Genomic DNA, 24,286 nt, shown 5'->3' with positions numbered 1-24,286 from the left:
AGAAACCAAATAAAATAAAATGATTTTTTCAGGGAGAATTTATAAAACAAATAAAACCAAAAATAGGCGTTCTATGGCCCACTGACTGAGAGATGATGCACCCAGGAGTCAAGACTGGCACACAAGCAGAAAGGCCAATATTAATCTCCCACTGTTTTTTTTTTTTTTTTTCAGGGAGACTTTAGAAAAAAAAATAATAAAAAAAATATGATTTTATCAGGAAGAATTTAGAAACCAAATAAAATAAAATGATTTTTTCAGGGAGAATTTAGAAAACAAATAAAACCAAAAATAGGCGTTCTATGGCCCACTGACTGAGAGAGAGAGAGAGATGGAACGCTTAGTACTGGCACACAAGCCCAAAGGGCAATATTAATCTCCCTTTTTTTTTCCAGGGAGAATTTCTAAAACCCCAAAAAAAAAAATAAAATAGGCTTTCTATGGCCCACTATTTGTGAGAGAGATGGGACGCTCAGGACTGGCACAGATGGCACGCTCAGGACTGGCACAGAAGCCCAGAGGCCAATATTAATCTCCCTTTTTTTCTGGGAGAATTTATAAAACCAAAAAAATATTTAAATAGGCTTTCTATGGCCCACTATTTGTGAGAGAGATGGCACGCTCAGGACTGGCACAGATGGCACGCTCACAACTGGCACACAAGCCCAGAGGCCAATATTAATCTCCCTTTTTTCAGGGAAAATTTATAAAACAAAAAAAAAAATTAAATAGGCTTTCTATGGCCCACTATTTGTGAGAGAGATGGCACGCTCAGGGCTGGCACAGATGGCACGCTCAGGACTGGCACACAAGCCCAGAGGCCAATATTAATCTCCCTTTTTTTCAGGGAGAATTTATAAAACCAAAAAAAAAATTAAATAGGCTTTCTATGGCCCACTATTTGTGAGAGAGATGGCACGCTCAGGGCTGGCACAGATGGCACGCTCAGGACTGGCACACAAGCCCAGAGGCCAATATTAATCTCCCTTTTTTTCAGGGAGAATTTATAAAACCCAAAAAAAAATAAAATAGGCTTTCTATGGCCCACTATTTGTGAGAGAGATGGCACACTCAGGACTGGCACACAAGCCCAAAGGCCAATATTAATCTCCCACTGTATTTTTATCAGGGAGAATTTATACACCCCACAAAAAAAAATACAGAAAAATGAAAAGGCTTTCTATGGCCCACTATGTGAGAGAGATGGCACACACAGGGATGGCACTCTAGCAGAAATGCCAAATTGCCAATCTTAATCTCCCACCAAAAAAAAAAAAAAAAAAAAAACAGGGAATGTCCTACAATTACTATCTCCCTGCCTGCAGTAATCTCAGCCAGGTATGGCAGGCAGCTACTATCTCCCTGCCTGCAGTAATCTCAGCCAGGTATGGCAGGCAGCAATAAGGAGTGGACTGATGCACAAATGAAATAAAAAGTGTGGACAAACAAAAAAGATAGCTGTGCAGAAAGGAAGGAACAAGAGGATTTGTGCTTTGAAAAAAGCAGTTGGTTTGCACAGCGGCGTACACACAGCAATGCAGCTATCAGGGAGCCTTCTAGGGCAGCCCAATGAGCTACAGCGCTGAGGGGAAAAAAAAAAAAAAAAAAACTTCCACTGTCCCTGCACACCGAGGGTGGTGTTGGACAGTGCAAATCGCTGCAGCACAAGCGGTTTTGTGGTTAATGGACCCTGCCTAACGCTATCCCTGCTTCTGACAAAGCGGCAGCAACCTCTCCCTAAGCTCAGATCAGCAGCAGTAAGATGGCGGTCGGCGGGAACGCCTCTTTATAGCCCCTGTGACGTCGCAGACAGCAAGCCAATCACTGCAATGCCCTTCTCTAAGATGGTGGGGACCAGGACCTATGTCATCACGCTGCCCACACTCTGCGTTTACCTTCATTGGCTGAGAAATGGCGCTTTTCGCGTCATTGAAACGCGACTTTGGCGCGAAAGTCGCGTACCGCATGGCCGACCCCGCACAGGGGTCGGATCGGGTTTCATGAAACCCCGACTTAGCCAAAAGTCGGCGACTTTTGAAAATGTTCGACCCGTTTCGCTCAACCCTAGTAAACACTATTTTACACTTTTGGGGATTTTGGACAAGAGATTGCGTATTTAGAAAATGTCTGTCATTTTATTTCTTTTATCACCATCTCTTTTATTTTATATCACAGTATAATAAAAATAAGATTACATTAGTAATGAGTAAGATGAAGCAACGGATTCCGTTTAATAATACATAATTACACGGTGAGGAGAGCTAACATTACTAAAGTATTCAGTGTTCCCTGCATCATTGATTCAGTCCTGCAAACAAGTGAAATCTGCAATTAAATTTGCAAACACTTGTTTGTGGGATGAAACAAAGAACTTACCCAAATTACACACAGCCCAGCACCATCAGATTTATGAGCCAGACTGATAAATGGATCCTGCGTAGGAGGCTGGAAAATATTTATGCAGAAACTGGAACTGTCCTGGAAAAGTAATGTGCAGATGATAAGTGACATCTGCGCACGCTTCTTCACATGAACTGATGCTGGAGTTTAGTTTGAGAGATGCTAACTAGATCTTCCTGCCTGAATTCTAATATTGACACCTTGTTGTGATCCACTCCTGATGTGTTTGCTCTGAGTTTGCTATGGCAGGAACCTTTATATGAAGTAACTTTTCAGGTTTTTCCCATCTGCCTGCTATTTCTGCCTTGGCATTTATAACTCCCATGCTATAGGGATTCTATAGGGCAGATTATGAATGTCCATGGTGACTTGAGTTGATGTACAGTATGTTCATACAACAATTTGTTTTTACTGTTTAAAAAGCATGGATAAGCAACAGAGTAAATTGTGACCTAGTGCTGGACACATACTGCTGTCCATGGTCCTGATCCACAGTCAAGGGCAACCACTGTACAATCATCCCTCAGTAAGAAAGTAAAGGAAGAGATCTGTTCACCATATTAGAAATTACATGATACATAGATAAATAGATACAGTAGGTAGATAGATATGAGAAAGATAGATAGATAGATAGTCCAAAAAATTAGAGGCAGCACACCGCTATGGATAACGTTTTGAAAGTGTTCAAATTTTAATAGCCCATCATGGCGACGTTTCAGCTCATAGAGAGCCTTTCTCAACCCAAGGCCTCTAAATTTTTGGACTTCTAGAATAAGGTTTGGTACATGCCTGAGGGGCTTTGCACCCCAAATCTGTTTTTTTCTGTGCTGCTCTTACTTTTTGCAATTGTTAGATAGATAGATAGATAGATACTGTAGATAGATAGATAGATAGATAGATAGATAGATAGATAGATAGATAGATAGATAGATAGATAGATAGATAGATAGATACTGTAGATAGATGGACAGATAGCTAGATAGATAGATAGATAGATAGATAGATAGATAGATAGATAGATAGATAGATAGATAGATAGATAGATAGATAGATAATAGATATAGATAATAGATAGATAGATAGATAGATAGATAGATAGATAGATAGATAGATAGATAGATAGATAGATACTGTAGATAGATAGATAGATACTGTAGATAGATAGATAGATACTGTAGATAGATGGACAGATAGATAGATACTGTAGATAGATGGACAGATAGATAGATAGATAGATAGATAGATAGATACTGTAGATAGATAGATAGATACTGTAGATAGATAGATAGATAGATAGATAGATAGATAGATAGAACACCGGAGCTCCTACAACCCTCAACCTACTGTCTCCTTCCCCATAATCCTGTAGAATGTAAGCCCGCAACATTTTTGGGCGCCTTGACACTCTGCCTCCACCCCAGCTCCGCCTCCACCTCTGAAACCTTCCACAGTCCCACGGCCCACTCTTGGAAAAACTCCACTTCTGCAACACTTCCTCACCAATCACACATTAACAGTTCCTATCGAATGCCATATCACATGCATAGCCAGTATATTTTGTTTTTGGCCAAAAGATTTTTTTCAGCCGCCACCATGACAAGGTAGAATCTTTTGACTGAGCCCTACTCTACTCTAGCCTAGAAGCAGGGGGGTAGGCAAAGCCTAAACAAATGACCATAAGGTCCATATGTATAAAAATGAAAAAAAATTCTTTAATAAATACAATACATACAACAGGAGTAAAAGTGCACCTAAAAAAGAGTACCAACCACTGCATGATGCACAAACGCACCGAGAGCACACGGAGCAAGGGGACCACACCAATCACATTAGAATTACACTTATATCAAAAGTTTCCGGGGGCAGAGAGAAGAAGGAGTGCTTCCGAAATGTGCGTCGGGGTAAGCGCACGGACCCAGGGAACCCCCATATCTGTGCCTTATTTAAGGTAATACCCGTTTCATCATTTATTTTTTTGGCCCTCTGCGGTGGAAATTTTTCCAAACCGCAGCTCATATTGTTGGTACAAATCTTTTCTCTATTGTCAGCTATATTATGATGATTTACAGGTATGTCCACATATTATAATTAGCTTTTACTTTAAATAGTCCCCATTATGGGAACAGAAATCTTTGATATAACTGTAATTCTAATGTGATTGGTATGGTCCCCTTGCTCCGTGTGCTCTCGGTGCAGTTGTGCATTCATGCAGTGGTTGGTACTCTTTTTTGGTGCACTTTTCCTCACCTGTTCTATGTATTTATTAAAGATTTTTTTTCATTTTATACATATGGACTTTATGGTCATTTGTTTAGGCTTTGCCTAGCCACCTGCTCCTTGATTAGTTAGCGACTTGTCCGGTATTTTTTCATTTTATTGTCCACTACTATGATCAGCAGTTAATAATCTCTATTTAGCAAATTTGGGCACTTGTCATGCTGATACATTTTGTGAGCCTTTCTATTTATTCTACTCTAGCCTATTAAACATTTCTTAAAATATCCAATACTCTTTTTAGGTATCTTTTATTTATTTTTCTTTAAAGGAACGTGTCATGAACATTTTTTAAAATGATTAATAGCACATACAAGGGACAAATACTGTCACACAATGGCCGGACCAAATATTACCATCACATAGTGAGCAAATAATACCACATACAGGGTCAAATACCACCACATCATAGTAACATAACATAGTAACATAGTTAGTAAGGCCGAAAAAAGACATTTGTCCATCCAGTTCAGCCTATATTCCATCATAATAAATACCCAGATCTACGTCCTTCTACAGAACCTAATAATTGTATGATACAATATTGTTCTGCTCCAGGAAGACATCCAGGCCTCTCTTGAACCCCTCGACTGAGTTCGCCATCACCACCTCCTCAGGCAAGCAATTCCAGATTCTCACTGCCCTAACAGTAAAGAATCCTCTTCTATGTTGGTGGAAAAACCTTCTCTCCTCCAGACGCAAAGAATGCCCCCTTGTGCCCGTCACCTTCCTTGGTATAAACAGATCCTCAGCGAGATATTTGTATTGTCCCCTTATATACTTATACATGGTTATTAGATCGCCCCTCAGTCGTCTTTTTTCTAGACTAAATAATCCTAATTTCGCTAATCTATCTGGGTATTGTAGTTCTCCCATCCCCTTTATTAATTTTGTTGCCCTCCTTTGTACTCTCTCTAGTTCCATTATATCCTTCCTGAGCACCGGTGCCCAAAACTGGACACAGTACTCCATGTGCGGTCTAACTAGGGATTTGTACAGAGGCAGTATAATGCTCTCATCATGTGTATCCAGACCTCTTTTAATGCACCCCATGATCCTGTTTGCCTTGGCAGCTGCTGCCTGGCACTGGCTGCTCCAGGTAAGTTTATCATTAACTAGGATCCCCAAGTCCTTCTCCCTGTCAGATTTACCCAGTGGTTTCCCGTTCAGTGTGTAATGGTGATATTGATTCCCTCTTCCCATGTGTATAACCTTACATTTATCATTGTTAAACCTCATCTGCCACCTTTCAGCCCAAGTTTCCAACTTATCCAGATCCATCTGTAGCAGAATACTATCTTCTCTTGTATTAACTGCTTTACATAGTTTTGTATCATCTGCAAATATCGATATTTTACTGTGTAAACCTTCTACCAGATCATTAATGAATATGTTGAAGAGAACAGGTCCCAATACTGACCCCTGCGGTACCCCACTGGTCACAGCGACCCAGTTAGAGACTATACCATTTATAACCACCCTCTGCTTTCTATCACTAAGCCAGTTACTAACCCATTTACACACATTTTCCCCCAGACCAAGCATTCTCATTTTGTGTACCAACCTCTTGTGCGGCACGGTATCAAACGCTTTGGAAAAATCGAGATATACCACGTCCAATGACTCACCGTGGTCCAGTCTATAGCTTACCTCTTCATAAAAACTGATTAGATTGGTTTGACAGGAGCGATTTCTCATAAACCCATGCTGATATGGAGTTAAACAGTTATTCTCATTGAGATAGTCCAGAATAACATCCCTCAGAAACCCTTCATGACCACATAACACATAACCACCACAAAGTGACCAAATAATAACACACACAAGGGACAAATACTGCCACACCATTACCACCACATATAGACAGAACAATACTACAAACAAGGGACAAATACCACCACACCATGACCAGACCACATATTACCACCACATAGTGTACAAATAATACCACATACGAGGGACAAATACCACCACACCACGACCAGACCACATATTACCACCTCATAGTGACTGAATAATACAACATACAAGGGACTAATACCGCCACACCATGACCAGACATGGAATGTAAAAGTGCTAGCAAAAAAATCGATAAATCCTACTTACAAAGCTAAAGCACCACAGAAAAATAAAAAATATAAAAAATATAAAAGTAATTCTACAGGCAATTAATAAAAAGATGAAATCCAAAATCTACCCATAAAAGTCCTGTAATAGGTGCCACCCTCAATACCTTCATCTGGGATGGGGGGACGACCAAAGTGTGCATCATAGTGGAGGACACTTTTGGGTAGGTTATGACTATCATGTACTTGTATTACCTGTATAATTACCTGTATACCATCTGTCCATTTAATTATCTTGGGCTCTACCATTCGATTGTACCACTAGTGTTACTATTGATTCAGGTTTTGGCTGAAAATAAATCTGGTTGTGATTTGAGACATGTTTCCAGTATTTAATCGCTAGTGTTTATAGTAGTGCATAATTTTTTGCACATGGCACTTTGCCTATATTACGATAAATATCTCTACTGTGATAAATTCTTGATTTAAGCATATGGCACTTTATGTACTTGGCATCTTATTTATATTTAATCTATTTTTTTGCTGAGTTTGTACATCTCCTCCTGCTGCATTACTGCCCATTCTTCTGTTTCACATTTTAACCCCTTCACGACCTTGCCCTTTTCTGTTTTTGCGTTCTCATTTTTCGCTCCCTTTCTTCCCTGAGCCATAACTTTTTTATTTTTCCGTCAATATGGCCATGTGAGGGCTTGTTTTTTGCGGGACAAGTTGCACTTTTCAATGACATCATTGGTTTTAGCATGTCTTGTACTAGAAAATGGGAAATAAAATCCAAGTGCGGTGAAATTGCAAAAAAAGTGCAATCCCAGACTTGTTTTTTGTTTGGCTTTTTTGCTAGGTTCACTAAGTGCTAAAACTAACCTGCCTTTTTGATTCTACAGGTCATTATGAGTTCATAGACACCAAACATGTCTAGGTTACGTTTTATCTAAGTGGTAAAAAAAATCCAAACTTTGCTTAAAAAAAAAAAATACGCAATTTTCCAATACCCGTAGCGTCTCCATTTTTCCTGATCTGGGGTCAGGTGAGGCTTATTTATTGGGTGCCAATTGGGTGTTTTTAATGATACCTACCATCTTGGTGCAGATACGTTCTTTTGATCACCCGTTATTACATTTTAATGCAATGTTGCTGCGACCAAAAAAACGTAATTCTGGTGTTTCAATTTTTTTTTCACTATGCCGTTTAGCGATCAGGTTAATCCTCTTTTTATTGATAGATCGGGCGATTCTGAACGCAGCGATACCAAATATGTGTAGGTTTAATTTTTTTAACTGTTTTATTTTGAATGGGGCGAAAGGGAAAGGGGGATGATTTAAACTTTTATATATATATTTTTTTTCATATTTTTTTAAACTTTTTTTTTTACTTTTGCCATGCTTCAATAGCCTCCATGGGAGGCTAGAAGCTGGCATAGCCTGATCGGCTCTGCTACAGGGTGGTGCTCACAGCAATCCGGCATCAGCAACCATAGAGGTTACAAGGAGACCTCTGGTTGCTATGCCAATGCATTGCTGACCCCCGATCATATGACGGAGGTCGGCGATGCACTCATTTCCGGCTGGAAGCGCCTGTTAAATGCCGCTGTCAGCATTTGACAGCAGCATTTAACTAGTTAATAGCGGCAGGTGAATTGCGATTTCACCCGCCGCTATTGCGGGCACATGTCAGCTGTTCAAAACACCACTGGAGCCCACATCAAAGCAGGGGATCCGACCTCCGCCGTAATAGTACGGCGGAGGTCGGTAAGGGGTTAATATATGTACCTTTTTATATTTTATAAGAGACTGCAGTTTTTTATTTTTCTATGGTGTTTGCCTTTGTTTGTAAGATTTATTATAGAGGCAGGAGATAAGGATCTTGTCATTTCTGTGTGTCCTGTGTTTGGGGGACATCATAGCAGCTAGTCTTCTCTCACTAGCTCAGAGACAATTGAAAATTAGAGATATGTAGAGCCTGCAGAAATTTGGGGGGAAGGCACGATAAAAGTCATATAGTGGATAGGAGTAGTGTTATTTCTTATATACAAGACAAAGACCTAAGTCTAAAACTAAGTAACTTACACTTAAGAGAACTAAAGTCACTGAAATTCACTTGAAATAACTGGTAATCTTTAATAAAGTTATATATGGATGTCATAGAGACAATCCCAAGCCCAAACTCTAGAAGTAGCTTGAGTTTTGGTGGAATGCTGTTCAATTATCATGTTGATGCCTCGCAGGTGCACAGCCGGGTGTGTCTTTCCCTAAGAAATTAATCAGCTGTTTGCCTGGGGTACTAAAAGTCAGGGGCAACCAGGTCTTCATTGGTATGTCTCTCATAGTAAAGTGATCAAGATGTAAGTCTGTATGTGCGGACATCTACTTGTCAGGAGCATCATCTAGCAGAAGTAAGAAAGGGAGGGAAGGAAGTAGGTAGGAAGGAAGGGAGAGAAGGAGATAGGGAGTGGAAGGGCAGGAAGGAAGAGAGGGAAGGAAGCAAAGAATGAAGAGAAAAAGAGGAAGGAAGGAAGGGAAGGAGAGAAGGAGAGAAAGGGAGGCAGGAAGGAAGAGATAGAAGGGAAGAAAGGAAGGAAGGAGAGTGGCAGAGGAGGAAAGGAGGGAGAGAAGCAGAAGAGGAAAGGAAGGGAGTGAATTAAGGAAATGAAGGAAGAAAGGGAAGAGGAAGGAAGGAAAGTAAGGAGGTAAGTAGAGAAGGAGAGTAGGGAAGGAGAAAGGTAGAGGAAGAGAGGGAAGTAATGAAGGAAGAGAGGGAAAGAAGTGAGAGAGAGAAAGGGAATGAAGGGAATGAGAGGTTGGAAGGGAGGGAATGAGAGGTCGGAAGGGACGGAGACAGGAAGAGAGGGAGGAAGTATGCAGGAAGGAAGGGAGCGAAGGAGATAGGGAGAGGAAGGAAGAGATGGAAGTATGCAAAGAAGGAAGAGAAGGGTTGGATAGAAAGAAAGAAAGGGAAAGAAAAAAAAGAAGTAAAGAAGGAAGGGAGAGAGAGAAAGAGAGAGAGGGAAGGAAAGAAGGAGCAAAAGGGAGGGAGGAAGGAAGGAAGGAAGAGATAGAAGGGAAGTATGGAGCATAGGAGAGTGGCAAAGGAGGAAAGGAGGGAGAGACGCAGAAAGGGAGAGGAATGAAGGGAGGGAAAGAGAGAGGAAGGAAGCAAGAGATGGAAGGAAGGAAGGAAGGTAAAGTAAGGAGGTAAGTAAAGAGAGAGTAGGGAAGGAGAGGAAGAGAGGGAGGTAATGAAGGAATAGAAGGAAAGAAGGGAGAGAGAGAAAGGGAAGGAAAGGTAGGAAGGAAAGGTGAAGGAGAGAGGAAGAGAGGGAGGAAGTATGTAGGAAGGAAGGAAAAGGGAGATGGGGAGAGGAAGGAAGAGATGGAAGGATGCAAAGAAGGAAAACAAGGGAAGGAGAGAGAGAAAGAAAGAAAGAGAAAAAGAAGTAAAGAAGGAAGGGAGAGAGAGGAAGGATGGAAGGAAGGAATAAGAGAGGATGAGGGTGAGTGAAATGAGAGGAAGGAAGGGTAGGAGGGAATGAAGGAAGAACGGGAAGGGAGAGCGAGAGGTAGGAAAGAAGGAAGGGAAAGAGGGAAATAAAGAGAGAAAGGAAAGAAGGGAAGGAGGGAAAGAAGAGAAGAAAGGAGAGAGGGAGAGGAAGAAAGGGAGGGAATCAAGGAAGAGATGGAAGGAAGGATGGAATGGATGAAAGGGAGTGAAGGAAGGAAGGAAGAAAAAAAGAAGGAAAGAAAGAAATCATTGATTGCCAAATTGCCAAAAGCTGCTTGCAACAATGTAACAGAAGCAGCAATGAAGCTGTAATAGATGCCAGTGCTCTGATGATCTACAATGAGCCATAACTGTAACAAGTGGCTGATATCATTTAGCAGAAATATAAAACTGACTGTAGACACAATAGGATGGAGCAAGAGAATGAAGAAAGGCATAAAAAGCAGCGTAATATAATAATATATGCATGTGAATGTCTACACTGGCACCTAAGGGAAATCTCCTTGAAATGGAATCTGTAAACTTGGTAATTATACATAATAGCAGAACACAGTGGATAATAAAAATGAGTGGAGTGCTCAGAATGGGGAGGTTGGAATTCGCTTTCCCTTTGTTTTTGTTTTTTACTAATTCCCTTATTCATGAACATTTTTGTGACTCTGGACTTTGAATTGTTTTTAAAGGTCTAGCATCCTGAGTGGTTTATATGAGGGAATAATACGGGATTAACTCCTTAGCGCCCAGGAAGTTTGCAGCCCCTTCTACATCCCTGGAAGCCGTTTCCCTTCCAGCTAAATCCATCAAATACACAAGTATTCAAGGATCAAGCTGCGTCTAAGCGTTTCTTGCTTTCAGCCGCTTGCACTTATGTCCATGTCTCAGGGCAAGATCTTGTTATTAAATCATTCCATCTTGAAGACCCGTCTGTAATGCATGAATGTGTAATTTCACACGGGGGAGCAATGTTGCCTATCACGAGTCTTGTGTTCAAACTGCATTATCCCCCTTTTTTTTTTCTTAAAAAAAAAAATGATTCCTGCATCCCTTTAAAGCTTTGCTTTGCAAGCGGAGGCTTTAATATAAGTTGTCTGATTCTGTATTAAGCGAAGGAGAAAACCTGGTAGAGGTTGTCTCTTTAAATCAGATCTGCAGTGTTGATGGACCCTCTAGCAGGCATGGTAAGAACCATTCTCACCTCTGCAGCAGGGAGCTTGACCATACCGACTTACACATGCGATGGAAATGCTTTCCCTGTTAATATGCACTCTACCAGTCTTATTTCCATGGTTACAGCTCCCGCTTGTAGGGTTGCTTCCATTCTGCAGGAAAAAAGAATTAGGAAGCGATCGCATATTCTTAGTGCCGTAGTTTAAAAAATCTAATGAAAGCAGCCCTGTTGTGACTTGCATTTTCAATTTTTTCTTCTTTTTTCCCCCTCCTGCTCTCTCTCTCGCTCTCTCTCTCTCTCGCTCCCTCTCTCTCTGATGTACAGAACACTGTAGCCATCGCTTCCATTCATTTGCCACAGTCTGCCTTTGCACAGTCTCCTTTATTGCAATCTGTTGATAACTCCACTTGCAAGCTCCAGCTCATTGTCTTTCGGAATGGAAAACTCTTTCCGATCACTGGGAACACAACCTATCTCGCAGATCAGGGAAAACGTCGGGCGGTTGCTACACCAGCTGTGCTTTCTAAAATAGGTAAGTTGCTCTTTTTAATTCTTCCTCATTTTTGACGTGTAAAATTGCAAACGAGGGAACGATGGGTTTCTTTTTTTTTCGTGGCAAATTAGGACGGTGAGACTAGTCGTTCCTACAAGTAACCTAGACGTGTACAATGTGGCCAAGTTGGGAGATTAGAAAATTAATTGGACTTGACTTTGGTCACCGTGGATAGGCAGCCTAGGACTCGAAATGTCATAATTGCACCGTATTAATGAGGAAAGTTATTGCAGTACCTATGAATGGTAGTACCTTGCTCCTTGCATATTAATGCCCATTCATGCAGTTCGACGAGGAGTAAGAGAGAGTCATCCTCAGCCTCTCGCTGTGTCGTGCTGCAGACAGAGCTAAGGGTTCTGCTCAACGTCAAAGCTTTCCATGCCATAGGATTATGAATGGTTACATAAGACGTAGATTAGAATAATCGGTGGTGATCTCAAAGTTGACGCCACGACAATTAAAAGTGCAATTAACGGACATAAAACTTTTCGGAATGCCTCGAAGAACAATAATCACAATCCATATGGCATTAACCAAGTTGTAAAATGTTCACAATTGTCCATGACCCCCTTTTTTTTGCCTCCATAAAACCTTTATCATGTGTTTCCTTATTTTGCAGATGGGTACAATTTCGGAGAAAACCTCAGTCATCCATTGACCATAGCCCTGAGACACTTTACAAGTGGTATAGACCCTTTTCCTGCCTTTTGGGATTTTGACCTTCTTGACGGAAATGGGGGCTGGTGCGGAGAAGGTTGCCACATAATTACCTCGACTGCCAATATAACCACCATTCAGTGCACTCACTTCGGTAACTTTGCCGTGCTAATGGTGAGTACTTATGTTTTAGCAGTGACACAGGCTCTACAGCCCCCCCTAAAAAAGCCAAATTATTCTGATAATTGTGCCGCGGACTGTGTGTGTTAAAGACAAGGGAAGCACTCATTTCAATTTGCATTTGATTCCTTGCATAAAAGTTAATAAGCTACAAATGATTCAAGCCTGACCGGGGCGACTTGCGCTCTTTAACCCCTGGCGCGCTGGAAGGTCTAGCCGTGAAACACTTTGCATGGCTTCTTTTTTTTCTTCTGTTATCTATGAATGGATTCACAGCTGGCCTCTATGCCAGAGCTTTGGGCAGGAGTTGAGGACTGATTGATTAACATCAGGCAGTTATACATTGCAGGACTGCACCCGAGATGGTTGTCTGCTTTGTTCCTGTCTTGCACTGTGTTGATCATACTAATTAGTTGCAGGAATACCGCAATGTTGAATCATTTAATAAATGGTGGAAGGAATAGGATTGAGAGATCCACTTTAAAGATAAGAGGTTCTTCTTGCTCAATGCATCTGCAAAGACCGGGTAGGAACAAGAGTATTGTTGGCGGATGGGAAAAGAGAAAAAAAAAGATATTTTCTAATGGAGGCATTTTCTTCCGAGCTGACTGTGTGGATGGGCTTCATTGCAGTAGATTTTTTACTATTTCTCCATAGAAAGTTATCCCATTGGGGTTATTAGGAGAACATTTAACTTAATAATAAGCAAATCCGAGGCAAAACGATTCTCTTAATATTTTAGCGTCGCGTTTGTGATGCCGATAGGGGTTTTAATAACGACATTTCGGAAGGGTTTGTGGTTTGTAGTAATTGGCAATAATGCGTAATGCAATACGCAATGTGTCGGAGACTCGTTGTTGCATCGGCTCTTTGCATTAAGTTAATGTTGCTTTTTTTACGGTTTTGAAAAAGGACAGGCACAGACGACAGTGAGATTGTGAAGACGTGTGCAGAGAATTCCAAGCTGCTGCAGTCACAGAGAGCACAGACGTCAGCCAATCATCACAGGAGGCTGTGACCGAAGCCGGAGACTATATCCATGTGATTATTGCCGTCTACTTCATGAGAAACCAAATTGATTACGAGCCAGCTCCGCGGTCGTCCATTAAGAAAACATTGGACGTGCACATAGCTTAGGATTGTATGGTATCTACGTCACATCATTTGCAATACAGTAGTCAAACCCTTGGAACTACAAGGCTCAGTATGATAGTCCTTGTGATTCCATGCTGTTGGCAAGGTGCCAGCCTCCCCTATGTGCCGCATACTGATCTTCCTATAAGATGCGGATACAATACTTTTTGGTCTTTACTGCACTTTGCATTGATTGTTTTCCGTATTTTCACATTAGGTTCAGAATATGACGGTGTCCAGTTGTGCACACATGGCTAATTTACATAGTTTTCATTTGGCTCGGTGGAGAATGCCTTATTGGGAACATTATTAGATACTGGGACTGTTAAGTGTGGTGATGGAGCTGAATTTATTGCAGCATTTGGATGTGGATATAAAGGGTCTTTGGTGAGGTCCAGTCATATACTGTTCATTATTTTGTCAATATATGTATGTAAGGCCTCATTCATGGATAGAACACTTTACGATTATAGTCTACGGTGCTGTTCACATATCCAATCCATGACACTTATGGCAAACATTTCTTGTAATAAATTGTGCAAATTGGAGTTCAAAAGGCATTGACTACCGAGCAGAAGGTGTATTAAGCTAGAGCTTCATGACGATGCATTGCGCTACGTGCTTTCGCGATGATTGATTGTCAACAGGGTCACATCGTGATCTGTGGCCTACCCCAATGCAGTGTTACAGAAATGTCAACCCTGTGGTATATCATACTTGATTGTGATCCCATAGCCTTCAATGTAAGGTGGCGCAACTTGTTATATCTCCTAATTGGCCAATCTGCATTTTGGCTGGGTTTTGTTTGTTTATTTTTTAATTACAGAATTGCTATGACTGTTAAAAACCAATATGCTCAATAATATGGTGGAAAAAATATACAAATAACCCTAAAAAAGATAAAAATAATAGAGCGCTTGAAAAAAGAGAGGAAGTGGTCAGTCTATCTAAACAGCGATTGGCTACTGATAACGATAAAGGAGTAGTCATGCATGAGCACCAGTTTATATATTGAATGTGTCTACATAGAATATAGAGCATTTTACATATACTTGTATATTGTATTATTGTATTCTCCAGAGAGACATTTACAATTTTGCTGGCTGTTATTGGCACCAGTCAGCAGGTTTATTACTAGACACCACCCAAGTGATTAGCTGAGCTCCTATACTGCTGTGAGCCTGTTTGGCCTAATTCATGTAGCAGTCATTTACATAAAGCCTGTATAAATGTAACATCTATGCCAGTTCCTGACCCCTCTGTTTCTACCTTGGCCGCTAGGTAGTGCCCCATTTTGGTTGCAGGTGACTCAAGACTGCGTCAGTCCGGTTTTATTTCTATAACTTTTGCTGTCACTAGATCAAGGAGCTATGGGGCTAATAGGTTTGGTTTTCACTACTCCTTGCCGAGTGGTCTGGGCGAGGTTGTCTGCAATGTAAACCCCTATTTCTCTGACTTTTACTGCCAGTCAATGAGTTCCACTTACCTGTCTCAATGCTTTAGTCTTTGCTCTTTTGTTGTCTTCCTAATTTTTTCTCATTTTCTGACCTCTTCTTGAATTTTGAACATCTGCTTTTGCTTGGTGTGGCCTCTTGGCACTGACCCCATGTGGTGACCCTTCTTGTTACTAGTTCACGCTTCCGACTGGAATCCTTTCCATGAAAACAATTCAGTGGACCCCATTGTAAGACCAGATGTTTGAACAGGTATTAAAGGGTGAAGGTTCTGGTTCCTCTGGAATCTTCCAGATGAAGTGGCTTATACCAAGTCTGTCTGAGGCGGCCTTTGTGAGCCTGTGGCCTCCGGCAGATGTGACAATAAAACTTTAATTTTAGATAATGGAGCCACTCAGTATTGAGTCGTTAGACCTAGGCATAGATGATAGAATGCCTTAGTATTTTTGACAAAATTACTCTAGCCTGTGCGCATGAGCTCTAAAGCCCCCCATATTATTAAGCTGACAGCTATCTTGCCCAATTCCCCCAAGTCTGCTGAGTGTTCCTGTATTCCATGAGGGAGTCATTGTTAGACATCTCTAAGGCAGCTTACCTCTTAGAGAACAAAAGAATTATCAATCCAAAACATTGGATTCTTCTGTTTCCCAACATCAACTGTAGGGTAAATATTGGGAGGTCGCTTTAGGCTATGTTCACACGTTGCGATTTTGCTGCAGGTTTTTTTGTTGTGCCTTTTTTAGGCAAATTAAAAGCTTCATATTACAGTACCAGCAAAAGCTATGAGATTTCAGAAATCTCATGCACACACATTGTTTTTCCTGACTGTATTGGAAAACTGCTGCATTTAAAAAAAAAATGCAGCATATCACTTCTTTCAGAATTTTTGCAGCATTTTTTTCACCCATAGAAAGCAATCAGTAAGTGTAAAAAAGCAGCAAAAATGCAGGCATCAGGTTTTGCTGCGTTTTTGGTGCAGAAAACTCAGGAACAACAGGCACTATAAACCATCAGCATGAAAAATACAGCAAAAATGCAACAAAAAACACAGCAAAGCCTGCGGCTGATATAGGTGTGTTCAGTCATGTTAGTCTACTGTGTATGGAGGGACTTTAGTCTTTCTAGCACAAGATTGCTATACAGGTTAGTGCAATGGATCAAGCTTTTAGAATGTTAATGACCAAAGTCGAGCAAATGTCAAAAATTATGAAAAAAGGGGCACTCCTATCTTATTAACAAATATATCGCTAGCATCTTTTATGAGCACCTGAGTTTGTCCTCTAGAACCCTCACCAATCTCAGTCAGAAGTGCTGCCATGCAAGTAAAAACTGTATTTTGTATGCTTCATTCTCTGCTTAGGTGGGGGTCCTAAATGTCAGACTCTCATCAATCATTAAGAAAACGCATATCCCGTGATTTGGAATTACCTACTGAAATAGGAGTAACCAAATATGTTCCTCCATCCACCTAGGTGACCACTAATTCATTGTAAATGTTCTAAATGTTTAGGAGAAACTCTACCTCTGGGACCTCAACCTCAACCACCTCAACCTTGAGAACATGGGGTCCCACAACTACTGTAATCTATGAGTGTGTATACCATGCACATTTGAGGCCAACCTCAATCAATAAACCTAGGGATATGTAAGAAAAGTTTCTCATGGGGAAATCAATTAGCGAGTCTAGCATAAATTGAGCTATTGATGGTCTGAAAATTGAGATAAGTCTCTACTCACATGCAGAGTCACCTGTAGTGCCACATTTGACATGAGCATCGTCATAGTTAAATGACCGATATAAAATGCAGAATGCCTACTGTATATATGAGGAGCCAGAACTAATTCGGAGAAAATACATTGGCTGCCAAATTCCACTTCAAAATACCTGATGTTGTGCCAAGTATGATACTCATAGTAATATCTTCTCTACCGAGCTCTATCTCTTATCACGTCTAATGTCTGCTCGTATTTAACGCCAAGTCTAATACAAATAGCCATATGTGGTTCTGTACCAAATCTAATATGTGGATTCATTAGTGCCAGGTTTCATTTACACAACCATACAAGTAAAGTAACATGTCTCAGCACAGTAATGAATCCAGTTATGGGCTGTTCATCACATACATCTGTCCGAATCCTTAGGCTGAATGATATCTCAATGCTAGACCACTGAAGGTGGAGATGGAACCTTCTATGGTATAACTCAACATAGTGTAAGGGTAGCATGCCCAAGGTCCACTGTATGGCTTCTGTATGTAAGGCATGTAGGTATCTACTTTTAAGTTTATCTTAAAGGGTATCTATTGTTTTATAAAACTGTTGACCTGACATATAAGTACATTGAAAAGGACAGAATCGCTCAGCTGAGCACTGTGCCTTTTTGGATTTGATAATTTTTTCTCTCCTCCCCTACAGACTATTTATAGATCCCTATGGAACAACACAGCGATAATCTGGACACTGGTGAGGGAGTGAATTATTCTTAATTATGATAGACGAACTATTCCTTTGTTTAGTAGGTCAAGGAACATGAGCCACTTTTTCATGTGAGATTTTCCATTGACCCATGTTGCAAGTTAATTTGTGGAATGCCTGCTCATTATGTATTGCATCAACCAACTGTGTTTCACTAGTCTGCACAACGTGGAGGACAAATATGCAGTCTAATTAAACTATCGAACTATGAGGGATTACCTTCCCCCCATCTTCTCCCAATCCCATGGGATGATGCCCTGCAATGAAAGCTTTGGGATATTAAAGGGCCCTGCTCCTGTCATTGATGTCACTATACAGGACGAAAGCCCAGGAACCACAGTTCCAACTGGTGGAATACAGATCTGCTTAACTGCCCATCACTGAGCCAACAAAGTTGTCTAGGGAACCCAGGTTGGGACAATCAGGTCACCTGACCACATACCTCACTGTGCTCAGTCCATTTGCTAAGCTTGCCCATATTTATTTTTTGTGTGTGCCCATCAAAAGCGAGGTGCTACTGGTTGTTGTACTGGGCCTGGAAATCCCTGAAGTCACACAGGTTGTAATCCTCAGTGAGCAAGTAAAAGCTGTCATTTGCACCATATTGTGTACTTACTGGGAATATACTATATGCTGTTGACTGTTGGTGATCCAATAAAGTTTTACCGGAGTCTGGTACCCTCACCCTGTGTTGTCTGAGTAGAGTTCCGAACACAGGGAAGGAGTACGGGCATTCAGTGGGATTATACCTTGCCCACGCAGTCTTTCTAAAGACAGCCTGGCCAGCAGACGAAAGCACCCACTGACCCTCGTGTCACCATACCATAGGGCTGTGTAATTGGCTCTCCAAGTAAAAAGGAGTAAAAGCTAAAGGGACACTGCACTCAGCTTAGAGTTTTTGAACCTTTGTTTCAATAAGCAAATGGATTCTCAGCACTTGGCTTATCGAAATCAAAACTTCTGACATGTCACTTTTAGCTAATGTCAATCACACCATAAGAAATGTCTCCTACTGTAAATAATGGTGTGCCAACCTTCTTAAAATAGAATTTGCTTTTGTTTGACCTTTGTGATCCACTATTGTCTATCAAACAATGCCCTTGTATGTTGATAGTAGAGTTCTGGTACAATTTTAAATTGTTATTCCCAAGATAATAATTATCACCTATTCGTGGGATAAGGAATAACTTATTGATTCCTGTAATTCCACTGACCCTGAAAACAAGACTCTAGAAACCAGGCACTTTGCTCTGCAGAGCCCTGTCTTGAAATGAGCGGAGGTGCACATATTTGACCTCCTCTCCATTCATTGCTTTCAGTTCTGGCGGAAATAACTGAGCACTGTGCTCAACTTTCTCTGTTTAGACCTCCAGCAATCTGAGCCCCAATGATCAGTAAGTTATGCCCTACCGTTTGGGAATAACCACAGGAAAACTCTGATGCATAGCAATGGTTAAACATTGATTTTTCAGCTCAAGATTATTGGTAGTGATGTTGAATAGTTGGTAGAGATGGGTTTACCATTTGTCAGGCAGCTAAAGTTTTCTCCTGAGCTTTTGAAAAAAGTTTTAAGCTATTATAGTTTGGCTGTAATAGAGCAAAGGTAGGATTTATTCACTTGGTTTGAAATTCTTGATGAACCATAGTAATTTGTATCGGCAAGAAACTTCAAAGATCATCTTACGATTTGGAGGGCCATTTTATTTAAATGGCTGTAATACTTATTCCTCCCTAGGGTGGCGCTGCAGAGATGTTGAACACAGTTGAACAGTTGCGAATCTCAGAAAGGTACAATTTGTAATCAACTTATTGTCAATGGATCCTTCTATCAAGAAGGGATTAGAAGAAACTAGAGGCTCGATTTAATTACATGATGCAGAGATCCAATGACTGTCGATAACCAGTAATATATATATTCTTAATAAACTTTATAAACAGACATTGCATCAAAGAAAAGGCAAGGAGAATCTGATTCCAAAATCATACAGAGAATGCTGTGAGTTCTGGATAATTGCCCAGTTTGACCATCCAGGGACCAGTCCAAGACAAACCTTCCTGTCATTTTATACTCTCTTACCCATTATTGCTGTTTTGCGTTATTTGTTTGTTGGCTTTCTCAGTTCATTTCAATGGGTGTAAGTAATAAAATAAAATGTTCTCCAGCTTTATAGTCTGTGCAGAAACACGAGTTCAGCCATGAAGCTCAGCCTTGTGAGCCAAAGAAGTAAAATAGCTAATACTCATTGTGGGGACTATAAGCGAGGGATCTACTCTGAAACAACGGGGGGAAGCTCAAAAGCTCAGAAAAATAATCGGTTCAACGTAATAATACAAAATATATATTTTGAATTTTCATATGTTTTCATTAGATATAAAGTGTGGCAAACACTTAGATTGAAATAGTGGATTAATCTGGGGTCTGAATAAATGAAGAATGTAGTTTTGAAATTAAGTTAGGTGTCTATTGTGAGGTCTGATTTAGAAAAATGGCCTTGAATTTCAATAATTTAGGGGTTTTAATTTATTTTAAGGTTTGATCTGCGACATGATGTGTCCAATATCTCACCTGTCAATCTCTTTGTATGTGGCCGATGTGTATGTGGTACTGGTGTCCCAACATGCTCTGATCATTTACAACCTTACGCTAAGAAGTTTTCGATAACTTTAAGTTTGTCCATTACGTTAAGGATTTTCTTCAATAAGCACTGATCTGCAGTACCAATAGTAAATGTAACTGTGTTGTTCTGGCGTTGTACACTGATACTATTCAGGTGCTGTCAGAGGTGATAACAGCTGATCGGTTGGGGTGCCAAGCTTTGCCCCTTTCCGACCTTTTGTTGGTGAGCTATGTATAGGATTGGTCATCATCATCAATATAAAAGTAGTGGACAATATAAAGCTAGTAAATGAAGGCAGGGGATAGGAGCTTAGAGGTATGGGGCTTATCAATGGTTTGGTATGGGCCCAGCATTTTATAGTTACACCTTCTTAATCTTCTTTTATGACATGTCCAAGAAATTTACCTAAAATGTATAAACTATCTGTTGTTTGCAATAAACCAATCAAACAAGAACAATGTAAAGAGCTCAACACAATTAATGTAAAAACTGGTTTCTCCAAATTCACCACAGAATGCCTCTTTTATTGACTACTATTTATTGACAAGAAGTATACTCTAGTACTTAGAAGAGCACTTCTTAGTTATTATGACCTGCTGTAAACATGATCCATAGCTAAACACCAGCTTCTGACAGTGTTTTTGAGAGATCTTAACCTATTCCTGACGGGCAGCGATCTCCAGTTTGCTAATATTCTTGGATCTAATTTGATCGCAGATTTTCCATGGGGTTTATGTTAGGCAACTGTGACAGACAATTCAGAATTTTTCAGGCATTCCCTTTGAAATCATTGTCCTTTTGGAGGGTTCAATGATGCAAAAGCTTCTCCTCAAACAGCATAATGTTTTCTCCCAATATTCCTTACTTGATTGAAGTCATCTTGCCCTCCAAATTCTACAAGTTTTGAGTACCAACAAAAGCAAACCAGCTCCAGAGAATCACTGAGCCATCGGCATACTTCACCAGAAGAGTCATCAAGCCAACTGCAATGGTTCACTGTAGATAATACTGACTAACCACCATACTTCACTGTTGGCCTCTCCGACTCACAACCATGATTCACTGCAGGCATCCCAGAGCCAACACCATGCTCCAGAGCAGACATCACCAAGCAACCACAATGCTTCACTGCAGGCATCATCAAGCCACCACCATTCTTCACTGTAGGCTTTACTGAGTCACTGTCATGGTTCATTGTAGGCATCATGAAGCCTCTGCTATGCTTCACTGCAGGCACTGCCATGGTTCATTGTAGGCATCACGAAGCCACTGCTATGCTTCACTGCAGGCACCACCAAGCAACTACAGTGCTACACTGTAGGCATCACCAAGTCACCGCTATGCTTCACTGGAGACAGGGTATTCTTTTTAGCTTATGTTTCTGTCTTCCTCCTCCTGATATACTGCTTATCTATAGGCCTGAAAAGTTTCAGTTTTCTTCCATCGCTTCACAAAAGAGGATCCAAAAATGTCTGTGGATTTTAAGCTTTTTAAACAGTTTTCTTGTGCTTTTGGGTCATTAGAGGTGCTTTTTGGCATAGAAACCTTTAGCATTTAGTTATCATCTCATTGCCATCAAATCTTTATGTATCCTTTTCTTGTTTGTGCAAGGCAATTATCTCGTCTCCTAACTTTTGGAACCACTCTCTTCACAACCCCAGAATATTAGTAAACTGGAGCCCTTTACCCATGAGTAATGAGATACGATTCCTCAGGAATGGTGACAGAAGCTGGTGTCTGGTTATGCATCATGTTCGCAGCAGGTCAGAACAGCTAGAACATGGGCTCTACGAAATACAATATGAATAATTCTGAGACCACAGTAGTCAGTAAAAGTGGCATTTTGTGTTGACATTTCCAAATGTTACATTCATTCTTTTGAATTATTTGCATTGTTCTTTTTTAATTGGTTTATTATAAACAGCGGAAACTTTGTATATTTTGCATTATATGTGGAGAGTGAATAAGTAATATTGCAATTTTATTAGTCTACAGCTCCATGAATGGCCATTCCTGTGTCAAAAAACAGAACAAGTCAATTTCTGTATAAAAGTGTCCAATGGTTCTATCTTTTAAAATTTGCATATGTTGAGGATGAAGGAAAAAGGGAAAAAAGTTAGTTCATCAATCTCAGCTCAAATCCAAAGTTCATCCACGCAAGGAGCAACCCTGATCAGAGGCGTTGTCCATGGCAAGAAGATGAGAAAGAGTGATCTCCAGCATGTAGCTTCATAGAATAAAATCCCAATTTTATTTAGAACATGTTTAAAAACAAGTGATTATCTTGGTACATGATAGATGTGGGGTCCCTGGTGGTCCTACCGCTGCGTTTCGACCATTCAGGTCTTATTCATGGCATGAATACCATGATACCATGAATAAGACCTGAATGGTCGAAATGCGTCGATAGGACCACCAGGGACCCCACATCTATCATGTACCAAGATAATCACTTGTTTTTAAACATGTTCTAAATAAAATTGGGATTTAATTCTATGAAGCTACACACTGGAGATCACTCGCTCTCATCTTTTGAAATTGAACTTTTATTTTCTGCTTGGACATTTGCTAATGATCCAGGACTAGTCTGACCAGGTATTTCTTCCACCGGTGTCTTATCTCTAATCACCTTTCCCTGGCCATGGTTGGCGATTGGCAATTTGCATACAATCTCCATCGTATTAGGACTGCCGGAAATCTCGGACATGTGTGACGTATCGGTTATACGAGTGGTCCCCAACTCCAGGCCTCGAGGGCCGCTAACAGTGCAGGTTTTCAGGATTTCCTTAGTATTGCACAGGGGTTGGAATCATCACCTGTGCAGATGATCACATTACCACCGATGCAATACTAAAGAAATCCTGAAAACCTGCACTGTTGGCGGCCCTCGAGGCCTGGAGTTGGGGACCCCTGGGTTATACTATGTGTATATAGGCTGTCAGTCACAGCCAGGGAGGAGCCGAGCCCGGTCTAGTCTTGGAAGAGATGCTTTGCCGGACCAGTCCTGCCTCATAAGCACATGCCTGAGGAGCAGAATAAATGTTCATTTTTTAATAGATAGAATCATTAGTATGGCAAATAACATTAACATTCTAAATACAGAATCAGCATGCATACTGCAACAGTAACAGCTGGGGTCAGTCAGGAGACCTGACCGGTTCCCTTCAAATGGGTCTCGCTAGGGTCTCCTTTAGCTGTTTAAACCCTGGAGCCCTCTTGTGACTCCATTAAAATGATGCAAATTTGCAGCATTCGCTAATGATTCACAAAGTACTCAGATCAATTGTTCTGGCTTATTGACTTGCATATTTGTCATGTCACCCTAGACTTACACTATAATTGGATGCCCCTGGGAGTTTTCGGCCCCGTGACTCCTTCTCTTCCCAGAGATACTTCATGTAAATTGAATTAGCAGCCGGCAACATTTTACTCATAATTTCCACACTGAGGTTTATTTGCATCCAACTAAGTTATGGGTTATTCATTCCTGTTGAGCAAGCGAGCTGATCCTTATCAGGTAATTAGGCACGTAGCGATCGGACAGTCTCTCTCCTTTTTTTTTTTCCTCCCCCCGGTAAATGTGAACTGTTTGTAAGCAAATCGGCACTCGACAATTGATTTCTTTTAATGACCAATTCTAGTTCACCTTCTCTACTGTTTATTTTGTTGGAATGAATAATGTTTTCTCCTATGTACTTTAATCAAGCTCTGAAATGATAATTTAGCTCCATGCTATTATCTCTACAATTAATGCTCCCATTACGGTTGCCCTCTACTTGAAAATACACAGA

The 24,286-nt window shown here is 40.7% G+C and overlaps 1 protein-coding gene across 2 annotated transcripts in view; it reads left to right on the top strand.

Moving 5' to 3' along the window:
* ADGRA1 (adhesion G protein-coupled receptor A1) overlaps positions 1-24,286 on the top strand; it is an 873,399-nt gene that overhangs the window by 544,353 nt on the left and 304,760 nt on the right. The window contains exons 13-14 of one of the 2 annotated variants that reach the window (XM_069753826.1): positions 11,749-11,956; positions 12,597-12,808. The exons of the other annotated variant lie outside the window; for it this stretch is intronic. Coding sequence (XP_069609927.1) covers positions 11,749-11,956; positions 12,597-12,808 — 420 coding nt within the window. The remainder of the gene's footprint in view (positions 1-11,748; positions 11,957-12,596; positions 12,809-24,286) is intronic. 2 annotated transcript variants of the gene reach the window in all.

This window comes from Ranitomeya imitator, chromosome 2, assembly GCF_032444005.1.
Source record: "Ranitomeya imitator isolate aRanImi1 chromosome 2, aRanImi1.pri, whole genome shotgun sequence".
NCBI classification, from domain to species: domain Eukaryota; kingdom Metazoa; phylum Chordata; class Amphibia; order Anura; family Dendrobatidae; genus Ranitomeya; species Ranitomeya imitator.
This window is presented reverse-complemented; position numbering and strand designations above follow the sequence as displayed.